This window comes from Haemaphysalis longicornis, unplaced genomic scaffold (genome assembly GCF_048455015.1).
Source record: "Haemaphysalis longicornis isolate Haplotype H1 unplaced genomic scaffold, Haemaphysalis longicornis Haplotype H1 scaffold_6, whole genome shotgun sequence".
Classification (NCBI taxonomy): Eukaryota; Metazoa; Arthropoda; class Arachnida; order Ixodida; family Ixodidae; genus Haemaphysalis; species Haemaphysalis longicornis.
In genome coordinates, this window is record NW_027526407.1 from 61,034,863 (window position 1) to 61,055,882 (window position 21,020).

At 45.0% G+C, this 21,020-nt stretch overlaps 1 protein-coding gene across 2 annotated transcripts in view; it reads left to right on the forward strand.

Moving 5' to 3' along the window:
• Window positions 1–10,095, forward strand: part of LOC144142784 (glutamate [NMDA] receptor subunit 1-like) — a 128,711-nt gene extending 118,616 nt beyond the window's left edge. The window contains exon 20 of one of the 2 annotated variants that reach the window (XR_013317043.1): window positions 1,074–1,210. Coding sequence is in view for 1 of the 2 variants with exons in the window: in XM_077674510.1 (XP_077530636.1) it covers window positions 1,074–1,376 (303 nt within the window). In the remaining variant the exon portion in view is untranslated. Of the gene's footprint in view, window positions 1–1,073 lie in introns of both variants that reach the window. The other variant, XM_077674510.1, reaches the window with a different exon arrangement.
• Window positions 10,096–21,020: the final 10,925 nt, after the last annotated feature.

The window sequence follows — 21,020 nt, forward strand, 5'->3', positions numbered from 1 at the left end:
GGCTTACTAGATCATGACCTTACACGGTTACTACATCATCACTGCCTTAACCACCCTCGTGTACCAACACGAAAACCCTCAGAAATACATAGAGATGTTTTTAACGGCATAGTTTACCTATTTTAGAAATATGTCAGTTCTGTATTGAAATAAACAAATAAAACTGTCGCTTGCTAGAAAGCTAGCGCCATCTTCTTATAACTAGACAAACCAAAGTGTGTTTCACGTGTATTATTTATCTCAATAAAGAAGTGGTATGTTTCTAAAAAAAGCAAACTATGGCGTTAAAAAGATTTCTGTGGATTGGTAAAACATTTCTTATTGGTACATGACGATTTCTAAGCCCGTGGGTCTAGAATTTAAAGCCCGTGGGACTTCTACACCTTTTCTACACCAGGTCTGCTGTGCCGGGTGTTGGTATAAGGGCAACTTCCAGTTTGCATACCAGTAGCTAGGGATAAGTACAACAACGAAGCAGTATGTCAGCACTACAGTGTGTGTATTTTAAGAGCTAGCGCCATGTATCCCTATATTCCTTGCCTTTTCGTCTCGTTTAGAGGCACATCAAGTGTAGTCTAACGCGCTATTAAATACGTACCTTGGGTTTTAACAGGCATTGTTAGCTATGGTGTCCCTTACGCGTGGCTCACCGTAGCCGAGGGCGGTGCTGACGGTGCTGCAGTGAAATTTGTACTAGGGAGCCCCGATTCACGTGTCCGCCGTACAGGGTGGAGGCACGTATGCGTTGACGCCACCATTTTGGGTCATTAGCTCGCCGCCACAGCGAGTCATTGTATCGCAACCGCGCTGTAATTATCGCCACAACACGGTTTACTGCCGAAGTTTGAATAACGTTATCTGTTTCGCGGTGCTTGGTCTTGTGGGAAAGGAAAAGAACAGTGCGTTGAGCACATTGACCCAATAGCGGCGGCACGGGACCGTTCAAAGGGTGTCTCCACCATGTACGGCGGCGCTGGCATCGAGGCACCCGAAGTTTTACCAGCGTTGCCAGTCTGCGTCGGCTTGACCGCTGCACTGTTGGTGGTGCCCTGCGCCCTGCGTTTTCTGCGCAGAAGCGGCGGACGCTTCGGTCCACCATGCCCCTCCAGAGTCGGCGCGTGAAGGCGAACGGCCGGGAGCCCTTTACCACCGAGCGGGGCCTGCTGGGAATGCTCGAGTCGCCAGCGAGCTCCGCCGCCAGTCGACTCCACGCCGCCGCCGCGTCATCTGCGGTGGCGCCTCAATCGGCTTTCTTCCTGCCGCCGCCGCCTCCTCCGCCTCCAGCCTCCTCGCCTGCGGCTCTGCGCATGCGCACGGCGGGACACGTACGATACCTGCTTCGAGGCGACTCCGAATCGTACGACATCACAGTCTAGCCAGCGAGTGTCGTTAGCTTAGGTAATTTGCTTCCAAAAAGAAGCGAAACGAGGTCGAAGTGGTTGAAGCAGAACTCGACTGAAGTTCAGCTGACGTTGCTTGCGTTTCAATTTGACGGGATAGGAGGAGTATAAACAGCGGGCGCCGCTGTCCTTGCTGATTGGGAGTACGAGCGTAAACGACGCAAAGTGGTATCGATTTGAACTGAAGTCTACAGGAGCTCAGCTGAAGTTGCTTGATCTTCATTTAGGTTAAGCAGGGCTGAAGTAAAAGTGAGGTGCTAAATATGAAGTGGAAGTTTTTGCAAATCTCTGCTAGCAATTAGCGAACTTTCTGCTGGTTATTTGGTTAAATCACCAACTGCATATGTGTGCTGTTGGCTCAGCTGATGTATTACCGAAATATTTCAAGACGAACGTGCACAATTTGATGAGAATATCACAGACGACCCTGCTAATTTGAATTAGTTTGTTCAACAGGACATACTTATACTCACTTTACCGGTAAATTAGGTTAGGTTCTAGCATAAATACTACGAATCTCGAAAGAAATTTAAGGTCACTCCTGCTACCATTACATACAACTGCTTTGACAGCAAGACTGCTCTTGACTTTGCAGCTTTGGTAATAACTTCCCCGCAGAAGAGACGGAAATAAAACAGCAGGTGTATAAACTTGAATTCAACTGAACGCGACATAAACCAACGTGATTTACATGAGGTTCTTACATACGGAAATTGTAAAATATATTCATAGCGACACTTTTCATGTAATTGCAATGTACTAAGATCGTTCGAACTTTAGAGTAAAAAAGCAGTCTGTAGAGAAATTCATATCAAAATTGTATTTTTTTTCTAACCTTTTTACGCAACACAGCAAGGACGTAAACGAAAACCATTGGTTTCCAAAGGCGAAAAAATTGGGCAAGCGTCCTCTCGACAAAAAACAAGCATACAAAAAGCTCATACATTCACAGCTGTTGCGAATTGCCATTGCGACTTTAATTAATATCTGCGGAGGCTTACTTGTTGTTTCACTCAGAAGTGACCAAAAAATGACTGTGTTTGTAGAAGAAGTGTGAAAATTGTTCGCGGGGCTGCTCGTCCTAACCGTCAAGGCACACTATCACTGCGGTTTATCATACTGCAAACACTGTTGAACTGTTTCGCGCCACAAATAGTAAGAAATGTTGCCTGGAAATGCGATCCCACATACGTTGATCAACTGTAAGTTATGACGGAGAATGCCTTTGCCGTTATGGTATTGTTAATATATCCGATCTCTGTGCTACTGGTGCTTTCCGACAAGAACACAAAACAGACTCAAATCGAAACACAAAAAACACTGGTCCAAAATCAGCGTCAAGTTTCTGATCTATTTTTTATGTTTTCGCGAAGTTCCAGCATGAAGGTCAGCTTATTTTTGTGGTTTTGTGGGTACGTGCACCCGTTCTTTTGACTGTGCGGAAGCCCACATTTGTAAAGGCATTGAAAGTTATTCTCAAGTAGGACATGAATTGAGAAAGTCAGTGTCACTTCTCGCACACGGCTTCTTTTTGCGTGTGCCAAATTGACCTACCATTGCAAACAAGAGCAGATGCCAACAATCCACCCCTAGAGACAGGAAGTATGCACACTCGTTGAAATAGTGAACGCGCTACAATCGTGCCACTTTACCGGCATGTAGGACAACCTAGGTCTGTTATCTAGACACTGCTGTTAGAGCCGCGTATTAGCTCGACTTTCGGCTTCCCTAGAGGGCGATTGCTTCGCATATCGCTAAGACGAAGGCTCAACATCGGTTGAAAGGTAGTTTTTAGGCGCCGTCGACGTCATGGATATGTCAAGTGGCTAAGAGTGCACGTTGGTGCAAACAGCAGGGCTTTACGTCAGTCTTTTTCTCTTCCGATATACGCTGCCTACCAGTTTACGGGCGCGCTATTGTCGCGAAGAGCCAAGAAAGGATCTCATGGTTTCTACTATAGTGGTCGCTCGCTTGCCTTCTTGGCCTGAGGTCTCCCTTTTAGACGGCTCAAGTGTGTCTATTCTCATGTGTCAACACTCATCACGTGATTCTCTACGTGGGAAAATGACTTGACAAAGTGTTTTCTTCGAGGCGTAGTACCTATGAGGCTAATCTATATTGACACATAGCATAATACCTTGTACATTACTCATGCTCTGTGTGGGCTTCTCTTCGCTTGTAGATGCGTAGATATGTACTTGCCAGACTAACGCGGTACACTGCATACACCTGGTTAACAAAACTACTATTCTACGTTTCGCAACGAAGTAGATCGGCACGCGCTCGGCGTGCACACTTGTGGCATCAAGTATATGTTTTCGTCTGTCCCTCAATTCGTTTTTTAGTGTTGATGTACTTCCACTGTTACCTAGAGTTACTATCGTTTTGCAACTGTATATCTAGGAATCAAATGGTGAATACTAAACGTTGCGTTCGTAGCCTCGCACTTGTTTTTGCCCATGCCGATAAGTTTTTACACGGCAAAGCTTTGGGCACCGGCAACACGACGACTATATTTGTTCAAGGAGGGATAAATTGACACATTCCAAGCCAGGTATAAAACTTAAACAGTAAAAGTATTCAGGAAAAGTGGTTCCGAACACTCACCTACAGTAGCATCAAAATAACTAGCCACACAATGTGTTCCATAAAACGAACTAGGATTATTGAGCTTATTAAACTATATTTTGGCAAAATAAAAAAAAAACACAAATATAAAAATAAAATGCGGAATATTTGATAAATTTGTTCACAAAACATCGTTGGTAGTGCATTTGGCAGAAATATAGAACTTATTTGCACAGCTGCAGGCCTCTCGATAATAAGATACGAGACATGCAGGAGATTAAAGTGTATTGCCCGATGCCGGTGTTTAGAAGTTTGTGTTTGTCGTTAAAGAAACCGCTAAAACACGGACCAATGCTCACACATTGTTTCCGCCGCATGCTTCTAGCTTGCCAAAAAACACGACGACGTCTACACTTTTAAACACCATCCCCCTGAATGGCAATCCAGTATAAGGAGCCGTTTACCCATGCACATGATTCCGCGATTGAAAATATCTTTAGGCCAGTTATCACGTATTGATAAGAAACCTTGTATTAGCAGCTAGGCTAGATAATTCTAGAAGTTGGCATCGAATGTAACTCTATGGCCAGGAATTAAAACGCCTGACCTCGAAGCTTGGGCAAGCGAGTACAATGATCAGTTATTGTTACTGTATAACACACTAAAGATTATGCGTAACTGATTTTGTGTTTATGGGTTTCACCTAAAAAATGAAATGTCAGTTTTAGCTTTTAACAGATTTCAATCTGGTTGTAAAGTGTCCTCCCGCTTCTGCATTTTCCTCAAGGCGACGAAATATCTCTGCAAATGGGAAGTTATGCGTAGTTTTGCTGAATACATCTTATTGCCACAATTTTACCAGCCTAGGTACAGATCTCCACAATTTCAACAATGTAGGGCTTTCGCGTACTTCATATTGTAACGTTTCGCAAAGGTAAATCACCCACCGTGTAATTAGGACCATGAGCAAACGGCTCCTAATAATGGTTGAAGAAAAAAGCTCAACCCCCATGTCAGTGAATGGGAACCTCCGTCTTTCCTGTGTAACCCCAAACATGTATAACTTCAGCCAACATGAGATGCGGCTGTTTGTTGATCGCGAGATTGTGCAAGGTCATTTTCATGAACGCGGCAACACTTTGGCACACAGAATAAATTAGTTCTAAAATTTAAAATTTCTAAAACCATTTCAGGTAGCATTTTCCTGTGCAGGATGGAAACAACCCAGTCGAAAAACACAACAGAAAATTCGGCAACATGATCCTGTAAGGGAACGGGACATTTTGTCGTTTTCACAACAGAAATGTTTGTCGTCGACGACAAAGATTACGACAAAGTTCTACGACAGAGATTCCCGTCACACAACAGACCATCCTGCAGTCCCAACACAGCTCCCTGTTCTACGACAGATATTCCTGTTGGGCAAAAGAAACTTCTGTGGTGCATCAGAAAAAAGTTTGCTGTGTTTTTAGATTGGGAATGCCTCAATTAAAAATAGTTTATGAACATGCAGGACATTTATTTCCTGTTCATGCGGGAAAGGTGCGTTAGTGCATCTGCTACATTGAAACGCATCTATTCAGAAGCTCATAACCCGAGATGGTTTCATGCTTACGTTCTGTTGATAGGTGAAATATCAATTCATCGCAAGAAATACATACAATTACATCCGGGAACGCCTACATCCGGGGAAGCTGACAATGGTGGCCCATGACTAAAACAAAAACAAAAAAAGCATGAACCGGTGCGAACGCTTTCGTGGCAATTGCATTCCTGCGTGTACATTTCAACGCCCATCCGCCCAGAAACATCACCCACTGAAAACATTTATCACTCCGTTGGGCATGTTCTCAAAATGATCTACTGGGGAAAACAATAAGTGTAAAATCCAGGAGTTCTAGAAAGCTATTGTGGTTTCATCACTCCTTTTATTCAGGCGGCGTTCGAAATTTCAGTTTTGTTTATTGGATGCCTAAATGCTAGCTCAAAACTGAACTTTGAGACTGGTCCACTATCCCTTGTAGCCTGTTGAGCGGAAATAGGCATTGAATGCAGCAGCGGCTATTTATGCCTACTGGTCGTTTTGTAGGAATGGTCATTTCTAAACTGGAAACTGTTTGAATTCAGAAGAAGGCTGTAGATCAAGAAAAAGTCGCGTACGTTTCAACAAGAACTACTTTCTAAGAGCGCCCAGGTATAGGCGCTCTGAGAAAGTAGTACGTGACCGACCGAGAGCTATCGCTGGTGATACGAAAACAATAAATACCATTGCAGTGCGCAGCAACGACATAAAATATGTAGGGATTCAGTACACATACAGCAGGGCCAGCTATCGTCATTCAAAAAAACCCCACGCGGCGCCCTACACATAAAACGTCATCTGGACCGTTGTTGAAGCGCAGTGTTCCACAAATACTTTTTACAGCGTTAATGAATCCCTTCAAAAAAGTGTAATTGCCTGAATGTTGGAGAAAGGCAACGCTTTACTTTGGTGACGCCAGTGCAGAAGGTAGACTGTTTTGTTGACTGAAAACTATACTGTTCGTGCTAGATAAGTACATCGCAAATCACTTCTTGTGAACCACGATTTTAATGTCGGTTCCAAGGGGCCTCAGCTCACAGGTATAGAGGAGCCACTTCTGTTTGATACGTAAAGTCCTAAGGTTTCTATTTTCTGCCTCTATAACTAATCCTCTGGCGTAGCCATCCTACTTTGAATCAGCTACATAATCGCGTTCTGAATTTCACATTAGACGGTTCTGAATGTCACTCTGCTATGGACTTCAGCAGTCAAGCCCATTTCGAGGCAGTACGTTGGTATCAAATGCACGGGTGCTTAGAAAACACAAGGGTTCTTGGAAAGCTCAATTCTAAGTAATAGTCACTTAAGCAAAAAATAATATTTCTGTTTCAAAAGACGTATGGCAGGGAGCACAAATTCATATGTCATTTGCCCTTTGGAGTAGAATTGCCTTTTCAAATTAATACCAAGCTTGCATAATCATTACTTTGTTTGAAGTACCGACTATAGACGACCGTTTCTGAAACTGATGATACCAAGAAGCTTTAAGTATTTTAAACCTAACGTTGCTGCCTAGAGTTTCTTCGGCTCAACAAACATCTACGCCCATTTTTCTTTTTTACACGTCCCAATTTGTTGCCGTGTTCGCGATCTGGCCACTGTGTCGACATTGCCATTAAAATGCCATCATCTAATAACGCGACCTTGCTTGTTCAGAACAAGCTCCTACGAAGACATGAGCTTACGCTAACGTGTGGGGCTTCAATATACGTCAGTCAATCATGCCGTCACGTCATTCACAGTTGATTGCTGCTGCTCCTTTGCTGCTGCTGCTACTACTACTGCTACTTCTCGCTCGACATCACAGAACAGGTCGAGACTGGCAGAGACTGAAAATTTCCATTGCCCCTTTTTTACCGTATTATGCATTTTGTGCAGGTGTATGACAGTTTGTGTGATACGTGAGAGAAATTTTAACACTGATACGGCAGACGGTGTTGCATTCTTCGCTGTATTTTTTTACAAGTGCAACAGTTTCTGGGGAACAGCCTATTAAATATTTCTGGAGGTATTATTTTGCGTTTGCTGTAAGACGAAAAAATACGAAGGTAGCAATGCCTCCTGGCGATGTGAAATAGAGCTATGTAAAAAGCTGCGAATATTTGTGTTTGCACAGAAATTTTCTCGTCACTGAACATGTCATGGTGCAACATAACTTTGGTGTGTACCACGTGGTCCAGCTTAAAATATTGTTTTTCGTATGGCTCTTATTTTTTTTTTTTTTTGTAATCACCTTCGCTGTTGAGCACACGCACTTTACGAGTTTTTTGTACTTTCCAACCCTTTATAATTACAACCTGCAGTGCAGTGCTGAACTTAGTAAGCTTAAACGTCCTTCATGCAATAAGTCAGATTTTGAGCCCAGAAATGTTAGCTCTTCTGTACACATCGGCTTTCTTGCCTTGGTGACCTTTGACCTCCGACATACCGAGCATCGGGATCTCGGCCTGTTCTGTGACTCGCGCTGTGGTGAAGCTTCAAGTGCTTTGTAGCTAGGCTACGTAGAGGGTCCTTATCGCTTCGGCGGCGCGTTGCCACTCGCACAAGCCGAGAGTGACAACGCCTTGTACCGCTTTCTGTACGCGTGCTGTGTAGTCCGCGTACCTTTGCATACGAGAGCATTTACACGTGCACAGACTGTTTATAGTTTTATAGGAGTGTTGTGCGTAGTTGCCGCGTTTGTCTCGCTTGTAACGCTGTATTTTGCTACGTAGTTGCTAGGCAGCGGCCATAGCCGCGAGGACTGCAACGAAGAAGCGATTTTCTTTACCGCTTTCTCTGAGGCGGGCCAGTCGCCGTTGAGAAGGCGGTGGTGGGCGGAGACTCGAGCAATGAACCGATCAAAACGTCCCTGCAGAAGCCATGCATTATACATGGCCTGCGTCCGGACGCAAGTAGTGTAGTTCTGACTGTTAGCACAACCCTCTTAGACTCCCGTACCTTAAGCGTCCGCTAGTTGTTGCAAGGATTGCCCGCCTCGTGCGTGAGCGAACACCTGCTGCGAATTTTGTGGACCGTGAAGAAAATTTCAATGTTTGAGCACTGATAGCATCTCGACTGTGCTGCGCATGCGCAATTAGGTTGTCCTGTCGAGTGCGCCAATTGATAGATGCTAGCAAAACCTAATGATAGAAGGTCAGCTCACAAGACGAAGAATTTGTTGAGGTTTTTATGAAGCACTCTTTATGCAAATAATTAAAATACTTTGTTTTGTGGACAGTCATACTGATGCGTTTGTATTGTGGAACAGCAAGATGCTGAGTATTTTGTGATCAAGCCACTGGCTTTAGAAAAGAGAATTCACTACGTGCTGTGCAACAGACGCGGTAAAAAGATATGTGGAGTGTGCGCACGGCTGAATTGATCCACATTTCAGGGGATTGTAGTTGACGAATCACTTCATGGAGATACAAAAATGTTAGTGTGTTTAACACTTTCATATCTAAAGGGTACTGTTTTTTTCAGAAATATTATATTTGACGCAGAAGCTTGCACCGTGTTACGTATAAAAATAAGTAAACTAAACGGAAAAGATAACATTCTGGACAAGGCTATGGCGAGACTTCAAGGCGGTGTGCCATGTTATTTCAGCAAAATTATTCCTCATGTAGACAAACGGAAACTACGATGCCCCTCTTTGGACAATATTTAAAATTGTAGCCTCTAAGCCTATCCTTTGTGGATACTACATTTCCTAGGAATACGGGAATAAGATCTTTCCTTCTTGTTCATTACGATTTTTCTCTGTGAGGGAAACATTTTACGGCAGCCTGTACCGCCGCTTCCAAAGCCGTCAGGTAAAACATGATTGTTGCAGGAAGTGTATACGCATGAGACGGACCACCCTTCCGTCAAGAAAACCTTTACCTTCATTTTCTTCTCACAAGACTATGCGCTCTGCACTATACGCCTTCAGCTAATCAATTACCAAACTATTAAAACCCTCTCACTCTTCCTACAATGAAGGGCTTAAACGTCATTACGTTCCTTCATTAGGTGCTGCATATACAGGTTTCTTTGCTTTCTGCTTTTTCGCACCAACCTGTTAACGGCAGCGTGACAAAATTTTGTTCCCTTAACAGCACAAAACATTGCGCCGAGAGAGCAAGGATCTCGTTCATCACGAAGCGTGCAGTCCTCATGTAAGTGTGTCACTAATCTATCCGTATGCTTAGTGTTTCTCCATAATCTTTTTTGAAACTCTTCCTGTCAATCCCTCTTTGTGTTTGCGCGTGCCTTTCGGGCGTACACTTGGTGCGCAGAAAGGAACTCGACTGCAAAAATGTGCGAACGTGCCAAAATGTGGACTGAACTGGAAGCGCCCTCTTGCCGATGTCGGCGACAGAGCGGGCTTTCGCCAAGAGATACCTGGTTGAGTAAGGCCGCCAGTGCTCACGTATCTGTAGTTTCGAGACTCATTGATGGTGGAATGATGACAATGCGTCGCTGCGACGATGCCAAAGTGTAATTCTCGCCGCATACTCGCCTGTTGATCTCTTCCAGTTTGTTAGGAACGGAATAAAAGAGAGCGATGTCTTGTTCGAAGTGTGGACTCTTCTTCCGAGGACTCGGCCAGAGGTAGCTGTGGGGAACCAACGCATACTTCTCGGTTTACCTTTGCATACCTTTATGTGTGAATCGCAGGCTGTAAGAGGTAACTAATGTTCATTTGTGATGTGTGGTGTTTCAAAAACGTGAGAGTAGGCTAAGAAGAAAATGCTGTTAAGCTTTCCACTATGTCCATCACAAGGGGAGTGCGGTGATGCCGCGCCCTATTGATGCCTCGCTCAAATAACTCGCGCGCTTTAGCAGAGCGAGGCGCGGCCGCAAATTAGACGTCAGGCTCGTTTTACATACGTAGGATCACATAACTCCCCCTTCCAGAGTTTTCTTTGCCAGTATACACGCATGCATACATACATACATACGTACGTACATACATACATACATACATACATACATACATACATACATACATACATACATACATACATACATACATACATACATACATACATACATACATACATACATACATACATACATACGTAAATACATACGCGCATACGCACATACATATATACATACATGCTTGCATGCATGGATACATACATACATACATACATACATACATACATACATACATACATACATACATACATACATACATACATACATACATACATACATACATACATACATACATACATACATACATACATACATACATACATGCGTACATACGAATATCATACGTACACGTATGAAATTATTTTCAATCATTGTGTGGAGGCAGGCGCTGAAAGCTCGGGACGGTGCCGGGGTACCTCTGTTCGCGTTGAGTAGCTTGCCTGCGCCCAAACGATTGATAAGGTAGGAAGAAGTTCATGGTGGAGGCCAGTGAGAACTGGATATGAAACACGGGACGAGCGACCTTTGAGAAAACGCCTCCAGGCCTCTTGAGAGTCGGTGACTACATGGAGATGGATATTTCGCAAGCCGGGAAATAAACCAACCAGATGCTAGTCAGCGCCGTGAGTCGTCGTTTCTTGTTCCGACTTTTTTGCGCTCTTCTGAATTCAAATAAGTATACACCAACTAGCCCAGACCACCGTTCTAACGCTGTTGTACAAGCTTCTGTACGTAACTTGTTTTGTCTGTCCCGTCTTTGTATGGACATGCCTCGAATCTCCCAGCTAAGTTTGCTGCGGTATAACTACTGTAATAAATAAAGGCCGCTCTAAATTTCAACAGTACATCGACACTTCGGCTGCAAAGGCTGGAAGGTAAGTTGTCCTTCTACCAATAGTTCTTATTCCAAAAAACAGTCCAATCTTGCTTGCACGGTGTCGTTTTATCTAAGGTGCTGGTTTATTCGAACTGCGTTAACAGCCCGCGCTAACTTTTTTCATCCTATACTCCGGCTCTCGGCCGGCCAAATAAAAACATGTGACTTTGCGTCAGCAGGGGTAAAGGTGGAAAGATAATAGAGATTTTACAGCGATCATTTTGGCAGCATTCATGTTATCCAAGGCTTCTCCACCCAAAAGCACGCATACCCACACACTATGCCCTGCCAACATGTGTTCTTAATAAGAAAGCAATCTAGTTTTAAGAGCACGATTGAGTCGTTCCGAATGACAGATCCACTCATTATTGTGTAATGAAGGCTTGACATGATGGATGCTTTTGAAAATATAGCAAGCTTCGCTACCACACAGAATGAAATTTTCAGAAGATACGAACAGAACGCAATTACGAGACCGATTGTTCTCAGATAAAACGCGTCATTCTAAGCTCGAAAAACTCCTACTGGCACAAGAAGAGCTACCCATATCATCTCCAAAAATTGCCTTGGCATTAAATAGGAACATTTTTTAGGAAACAGGGATCGCCTGGAAAGGTGACAAGATATTGATAAGGTGATAAGACAGCATCAGATATTGTTCTTCTTTACAGTCGTTGTTTTTTTTAAAAAAAACGTTTATTTAAGGTGCTGCTGCGCAAGCTTAAACAGCGGTTAAATAGTTTTGAATCCGTTCAGGCAAGATGTGACTCCTCAGCGCGGTAGAAATGGTAGTACTAACCCAATAGTAAAAATTGTTCTGGTAAAGAATTAGTGAACACCAATTTACATAAAAATTAGGCGTCGGCATGCCCGATCAACGTTTTCAGAACTAGCTTCCGGCCAAAAGGAACGAAACCAAAAGGTTTCATTTTGACCAAAAAATGGGTGAATTTAAGTTTGTGATTGGAACCCTAGGTTAAAGAAAAAATTGCCACCATCTTCCGCGAGGGGAACCCTGGGGTGATGGAAGGCATCTCACGGTGTTCAATTCGCGTTGCCGTTATGTTGGTTACCCAAATGCGGTTGAAGTGTAGTGAACCTTAAATGATGCTCAATCACACGTACATTTACTATTACGCAGTAGCAGGCATGTTAGTGTCCATTTCAACTTATCTGAGCAGCAGTCGGAGCAGTAGCAGCAAGAGCGACTGACGGAGTGACTGAGGAGCGCGCTGCAGATACCGCGGTTATATAGCCGCTCTGCGAGAGAGAGTGATGAGAGAAAGACACACATGCGCACTAACGCACAGCTGGCATGGCGAGGAGAACGTGCTAACGCAGATGGCGGGCGACGGGAAAGGAGAAGGGTTGCGGACGGACTGAGAGAGAGACACGCATGCGCACTAACGCACAGCTGGCATAGCGAGGAGAACGTGCTAACGCAGCTGGCGGGCGAAGGGAGAGGAGGAGGGTGGCGGACGGACACCGGATGGATGGAGGAACAGGCCGGGTGTAAGAGATGCCTTGCATCTAAAACAGGTGGCGCTGTCACTCTAAACACCACTGCCGATCCTTGGTAATAGCTAACTAAAGAAGGACCTGGTAAATGTGTTGTGACATTCGAGGTAGCAATGTGTCGTAATTTGTAAATGTATTTACATAAGAGGGAAAAGGATGTTTACGTCATAGCGTATACGCAGGAATAGAAAAGAACATTGGCCAAGCGAGTGACCAATAGTAACAGAAAGACGAAAGAAAATGATACAAAGGGGAAAGCATTGCGACGATAGTATTCACAGGACGCAATCAAATCACTGGAGGCTCGCAGAACCAAGTCGTTTTCAGATTATAAATGGATCAGAGTGAATTTACGCTAATAGCATATATGTAAGACTAACAAGGACGATTGTCCAAGCTTCTCAGTCATGCAGCAGGAACGAGAACAGTAACAACATGATGGGAAATTAATCACGACGATGGCAATGAGTGAACAGAATCACACCACTGGACCCGCTTCTCCATGTCTGCGCTGTCTCTCCAGCAATGAACTCGAAGGAGCCTACCTGAGCAGCCGCTATGAAATGTGGTCGGTGACGAAATAACACCTCAAAGGAATGTGCAAGGGGCGAGAAAAATGTCTTACAGATGGTAAACTGGCCGTTGCTCGCCGCACTAAAAGCATTAATTACCACGCTACACCACCACACTCGTTAGGGCGTGCAGATTACAAGCCCCGCTATGATGAATACGCCCTAGCAGCAGATGATTGATTGATTGATTGATTGATTGATTGATTGATTGATTGATTGATTGATTGATTGATTGATTGATTGATTGATTGATTGATTGATTGATTGATTGATTCTTTTAGTTTAAAGAGGAGGATCGATGGTCGCTGGTGAGGGAAGCGGGGGAACAGTGAAGGAGGTAGGCATCCACGAAAAATGCACCCAGAAATGCAGAAAGGAGGTAGGCAATCTCCTTCCGTTATCGAGTAGTGGTGCTCTGGGGCGTAAAGAAGACGGCTCGCATAGGCGATAACACGCTCAAGACCAGCCTGTCTCTGCACCAAGGCAGCCCCAATTACGCACCCACAGGCATCTGTGCGTACTTCTGTGAAGGCATAGGGGTCGAAGCGTGCCAGAAGTGGGGTGTGGGTTGGTACAGAGATAAGGACGGTAAAAGCGGCTGCTTTTTCGGAGACCCACGAAAACGGAACTTTCTTTTTCAGAAGGTTGTAAAGGGTGTAGCAACACCGTAAAAATTGTTGGTAAAGCAGCGATAGTGAAAAGAATCCTAAGAAGCTTCGAACGTCTTTCGTGGACCACGGTGCTGGAAGGTTCTGGAGTGCGCGAACTTTATCACGTTCGAGTCTAACACCCTTCGCGTCGGCAAGATGTCCGAGGATCGTGATTGGCTGACGTCCGAAATGGCATTTGGAGAAATTCAGCCGGAGCCCCGCCGTCGGAAAAGGGTCATAATTTTCAAAAGGTGCTCGAGATGGGTGGCAAACGAAGAAGAAAAACGATAACGTCAACCAGGTAACAGAGGCACGTGGACCACTTGAAGCCCTGTATCAGCCGGTCCATCATGCGCTCAAATGTACCTGGAGCGTTACAAAGGCTGAACGGCATCTCCTTAAACTGGTGCAGACCATCGGGTGTTATGAAACCTGTTTTTTCTCTGTCCATTTCAAACCCATGGTGATTTGCCAATATCCATACCGAAGATCAATGGATGAAAAATGCTTCGCCTTGTGAACTCACTCAAGGGCGTGGTGTATTCTGCGGAGGAGATACACGTCCTTCTTTGTGAGAGCATTAAAATGTCTACAGTCAACGCAAATGGCCATGTGCCATTTCTTTCACTGTGTGAAGTGACGCGCTAGTTTCGACGAGTCGTTTCAACGCGGGAACATGACCATAAAGGGATTGCCCTCATGTGGCCTTGCCGTGGAAAAAGAAGTCACAAGTCACACGAGGGGAGGGCGGGGACGGTCACGGAAATTAAATATTTGGGCATAATTTATGACGACCACCTCACATGGCGTCCTCATATTTCGCACATTGCTGCCAAAGGTGAAAAAGCTGCGGGAGTGCTGCGTAGGCTATGCAATCATAAATTCGGTAAGCGTAGAGACGCCCTGCTAATGATTTATCGTTGCTATGTTCGCCCAGTATTGGAATTTGGTTGCGTGTTATTTTCTGGCTGCGCGACGTACAAACTCCATCCCCTATTTCTTATTGAGAGATTGGCGTTGCGTTTATGTTTAGGGTTGCCAAAGTATGTAGCTAACTCTGTATTGTACCTTGAGGCACGGTTGCCTTCACTTCTGGATCGATTTAAATTGTTAACTGTTGTAACATTTCTAAAACTGTTTGAATCTCCATTATACGAAGCTCAACCCATCTTCCTCTTGAGGCCTGACCTTTTTCGAGGATTTACGTGGCCCCGATTTCAGCGTCCTCAATTGGATTGCGTTCAGGCATGGCTGCAGCCTCTTCGTGCAGATCTTTTTCTACTCCAGCCCTATTCTGATAATTTGTCGCCTGTCGACATAAGCTTGGACAACATTTTTCCTTCGCATGCGAAATTATTGCCGGCCCGATTACTCAATCATTTACTTGAAGATCACTTGGCCACTCTTCATATTGATGTCGTCATTGCCACAGATGCCTCGGAAAGTGATGAGAAGGCTGGGGTAGGGATATATTCTCAGTCTCTAGATTGGTCCTTCTCAATCAGGCTGCCAGACTATACCCCGATCTTTCAGGCAGAATAATTGGCGATAATCTTAGCCCTTAATAAACTACAGCACAGATTTGCGGGGGTGGTTATCCTTTCGGATTCTCTCGCCGTGTGCACTGCTCTAACAAATGATAAAGATTCTTCTATTCTCAGGTCATTCCGTTCATTCATTCCTTACCAGCTTCGCGAGATCCGGTTAGTGTGGGTCCCTGGTCACGCAGGGATAATCTTCAATGAAATGGCAGACCAATTAGCCAATTTGGCTCTTGGGGGTCCTGCCGTCGTGAATTGCCCAATTGACAGTTTTCTTTTGGGGGCGAGGTTCAGGCGCCTTCAAGTTTTACAAAGTAATCGGCAAGATGCCCTTCGTTCATGCTCCGACTATATTCACCTCTCTCACTTATGGAAGCCTAAATTCTGCGAATCTCGTAAATGTGAGGTCGCAATCACAAAATTTCGTTGCAGAATCCCCCCTTTAAATTTTTATCTATACAAAGCTGGTCAGGCGTTATCTCCTCAATGCCCTTTCTGCAATGCCCCTGAAACAATAGAACACTTTCTTTTAAATTGCCGCAGCTTTTCCTCGATGCGACGCACGCACCTTGAATACACGTTTAATCGGCTGAATCTCCCTTTATCTTTAACCGTTATTCTTTCCCTGGGTGCTTCCGTCGTAGGATATTGCCACAGAGATGTCGTGATCGCCTTTCATTCCTTTGTTGCGGCGACAGGCCGGATGCCCTGCTAGATAGCTATGCCTTCATTCGCAAGATTTTTTTTTCCTGACAATCCTGTTCAATCCAAAGATTTTTTTTTTCTACTCTCAATGTTTTTTCTCGTACTCCTTTTTTTTCTCTAAAATAAACCGGGTCACAGCCTAATTATTACTGGCAGCTTCTTGGCCAATCCCCCGCGTGGGTACGCGCCATATCATAAGGAACCAACCAACCAACCAACCAATGAGAGGCGGCCAGAACCGAGGAGCTAGGGAGGCCAGGCGAGAACAGAGGAGAACGCCGAAAGGAGTGGACGGCGAACGTTCGAGGAGTGCGATGCCCAGGTGGAAGACTTGACGCTCTTCGTGTTTTCGAGACCCGAGCTCGAGAGGGGTCTACCTGGCGCCTTGGCATCCTGGAGCCGAGGTGCGACTCATGACTCGTGGAGGTGCGCAACGTTGCCTTGCTCCACACCTGGGACGACCCGCCACCTGCTGCCCGTCGACGACCGGCAGTGCACGTTTCCTCCCTGCCCGCTGCTATAGGGCGCCATAATGTGAGCGGCTGCCAAGCGGACCGTTGTATACGAGAAAAGCGGTGCACCTTCCTCGTCGACGCTCTGGCGTGTGCGGCGCCGTCGTCATCATACCTCGGCAAAGTTGGCGCGGCTCAGTCAGACTCACTCACAAATGTTTTTTAAGTGCGAATGCACTTTATAAGCGACCCCAAACCATCCACCGCCGGCGGCGTTGGCGTCCGCAGTGCTCCTCTATATTTGAAAAAGAAACAGCATCCGGCGCCAGGTTTCGATCCGAGGACTTTGCGGCCGCAGCGCGACGCTCTACCGACCAAGCCACGGACGCGACGGTGATATCAGTGTTAGACGCGCCTTATATCTTTAACGCATTCAAACTACGTCGTCAGCGGCGTGCGTTGGCGACTCAGCGGCGTTATAGCGGCTTGATAACTGCGTGGTGTACACGTGATACTACAAACCCGATGGAAGAGATGGAAGAGAAGGCGGCGAGGCGGTGGGCTGCGGGGGCCGAGCGCAAGCGCCGCAAGCGGGCCGACAACCGTGCATTCGCACTTTCACATTCTCCCCCTCGGGGAAATGCGGGGGAATTTTTGTCGAATCACCACTCACTCACAGCAGCACATCTGGGCGCGCTCAAACTCAAACTCACAGTGAGCGCAAAACTCAGAACTCACTCGGACTCAAAACTCAATATGTACTCAGAACTAGAAATGTACCCAAACTCAAAATGTACTCGAAACTCAAAATGTGCTCGAACCTAAAAATGTGCTCGAACCTAAAAATGTTCTCAAACTCAAAGTGTACTCAAACTCAAAATGTACTCCAAACCCAAAATGTACTCAAACTCAAAATGTACTCGGAATTCAAAATGTACTCAAAACTAATAGTTTACTCAAACTCAAAATATACTCAGTACTCAAAATGTACTCAAGCTCAAAATATACCCAAACTCAAAATGTACTCAATACTCAAAATGTGCTCAGTACTCAAAATCTACTTTACAACACAATGTACCCAGTACTCAAAATGTACTCAAAAACTCAAAATGTACCCAAACTCAAATTGTACTCGAAACTCAAAATCTACTAAAACTCAAAATGTACTCAGTACTCAAAATATACTCAAACTCAAAATAGACTCAAAACTCAAAATGTACTCAAAACTCAAAATGAACTCAGAACTCAAAATGGACTGAAAACTCAACATGAATTCCGAACTCAAAGGTCTCACAACTCTCTCGTGCTAGGAATTTACTCGGGCTCAGATGGACTCTGATTTCATTAGCATTAAGAGTTTTAAAATTTAGTCGTGGTAAAATTATTATGGGTGCAAATTCGTGAGCACAAACTCTTGCATTGGGTACGACATGACACCGTAACTCCTGTGAGATCGGAAACAATTTTTGTTGCAGATTTAATACAGCTATACCAGCTGGTCATGATGATTAGGGCGGTTTGGAAGCAATTGTACGTATATATTGGATACCAAACTCTCGATGTAGGCTCTGTGTTCGTGTTCATGACAGAGGTGGTCTAGAATCGATGGTGTGCCGGGGTCCTAGGGCGAAACAAAAAACATTGGTCGAAGGGACGTGTGCACACTGCTCAAATGAATTTACGTCGAAGCTGCTTAGGGTTGCGGTCCCATGCATCTTGCTCTGAATCCTGAAAAAAACGCCTTGTGTCAAAGCGAACTGTCCCCGCGAATCTCTGCAGCGCGAGGCGTTCCTAGATATGCATTTTTTTTAATGCGTAGCATCCTTTGCCGAGTACCCCCCTCCCCCTGCCAGGATCGTGTAACGCCCTGCATTTCCCCAAAAATGCAGATATCATGAAAGTTCAACCTGTAATCCCTATAAAAGCGTGAATGTGGATCATTGATCAAACGATTTTTTAAAAATCTTAAAAAAGCAAAAAAACAAAACATATCGAAAATTGTGAACTGTGTAACACGGGAGTCATGGATAGTAACAGATTGGGTTAAAATTCAAAGTGTTGTACCGCTAGGGCATGTGGGGTATCAAATTGAAAGTCTCGAGGAGGGAAATCGCGTGGGACAAACAAAAAATGCTTAGTGGTCATAATAATCACTTAGTTATGGTGAGTCATAATAAAGATTGGACTTCGTAATGATGACCCGTAGACGTATAAGGTCTCAAAATAAATGTTTTGATTAGGAAAATAACGTTGGACAAATAAGAAATACATTCTAGTAGTCATAATGAGATAGTCACGGTGAGTTATACAAGGGTTTAAAATCGATTGCAATGTCGCTAGCGTGTGGGGAGTAGAATTGAAGATCTCGGTGAGGAGATTCGCATGGGACAAAAAAATGCTTCCTGGTTCCGCTTGGGACGAAGAACCTTTCCGCCTCCACATCCCAACAGGTCTCGCGAAGCTAACACATGTCCACATGGTACATTACTACACTCAATGCATCCGACATTGCACACATACACTTGTAAATTCTGCTTAGAGCCATGCCCTCTCTACAACATGGTATGGGAGTGCCACCACACACCATCCCTTGCCCCAAATCCCAATCCCCCATTTGAGCAGTGGGAGGGTTGGTTGACCAGCTCCAACCCTGATCACCAACAACATCTGGTGGACCGGGCTAGACAGGCTGCCAAGACCCAGGGCTTCCTGGACTAAGGAGGTCCCCCACCTGGCGGTCAACCCAACAACATTGACTGCGCTATTAAATGTTTATTCCTCCTCCTGGTTGTAATCGTGACACACTCAAGGTGAGTCATAGATATGGTTAACATTCAAAGTCATGTGCGCTAGGGTGTGTGGGGTGTCGAATTGAAGGTGTCATTGAGGGAAATCCCGTAAGAGAGAAAAATTCCTCCTGTTCATAATCATGACATAATCATTGTGAGTCATCGATTGGGTTAAAAATCTAAGTGATGCCGCCGCGAGGTATGGGGTATCAGATTGAAAGCCTTCATGAGAGGAAATATCACTTGGGCAAATAAGAGATGCTTTCTCGTTATCTTCATGCGATAGTCATGGTAAGTCACAAATTAGGTTAAAATTCAAAGACATTCCAGCAGAGTGTGTGGGGTATCAAATTCAAGGTTTCGATTAATGAAATCATGCGGGGCAGATAAAAAGGGCATCCCGCCGATCGGTACTAGTTAGTAGTAAACTGCGCTAATTCAGCGCAGATGCTAGAACGTCAGCACAAAATGAATTGTGGTGTAAAAGGGAAGGGTTTGAGGGAGAAAATTTAAACCAGGCAATGACCGCATCCTAAGATTATTATGTTCCCTCACTTCATAAGTAAAAATTTTGAGTTGTGTCGCAAGCTCATCGGGGATGCACAATTACTGCTTTCTGTGTCGAGATTCGCGTGCAGCTAAAGCGAACACATGCTACTTAGTAATGGCAAGTTCAGCATTGAAGGACGGCAATATTGTAAGCGCGAAGCTCGGAAGCGTGAAATTTCGTTTATTCCACTTCCACATTATCCCCATCATCAAACACTTCGAGGAACACTTCTTCTTCTCTACTGATTATCATCATCGTTGGTTCCTGGACCGGTGTTCGGAGATGGCTGTGTCGTAGAAGAGACGTCCTATTTCCCCAAGTACCCAAGGCCCTTACAATGTTCAAAAACCCTCATCTAGTGCTTAAGAGGGATCAATCACGCTTGCGGCATGAGCCGGGCCATCTTTAAAACGTTGCTTGTTCGACACCCTGCGGCTAGAGAAGTCAGAAAAAAAGTCCGCGTAGCCACCAAAACAACGCTGGTGAAGATCCACAGGAGCAAGATGGAAATAGAAATCGGGGAAACTTTTTTAATGTCGGGAAGGGTCAACATCAGCAGCCACCCACTGCTCACAGTACCGCGCTTCTATAACTTGTACAGACCAGTATTTCGCCGGGTAGGCCATTTTCTAACGATCGAGGCACCACTTGGCGGGTATTTCTTGGGGACTGCGGGGCGAGCAGACGACGTCGCAGTTCCACGCTGTTGCTGCGTGCCGCAAGTGTATATCATACGTCCAGCCGGCATCGAGAATCATTCATCCGGTATATCAGCAGCGACAAGTAAAACAGGGCTTTATTAAAGAGAACGTTCAAAGCGCCCGATAACTGTCAGATTTGCCCATAAATTTCGTCCCCAACCCACTAATGCGGCGGGCCACCCCACAAGCGCTTTGTCCTGAGGG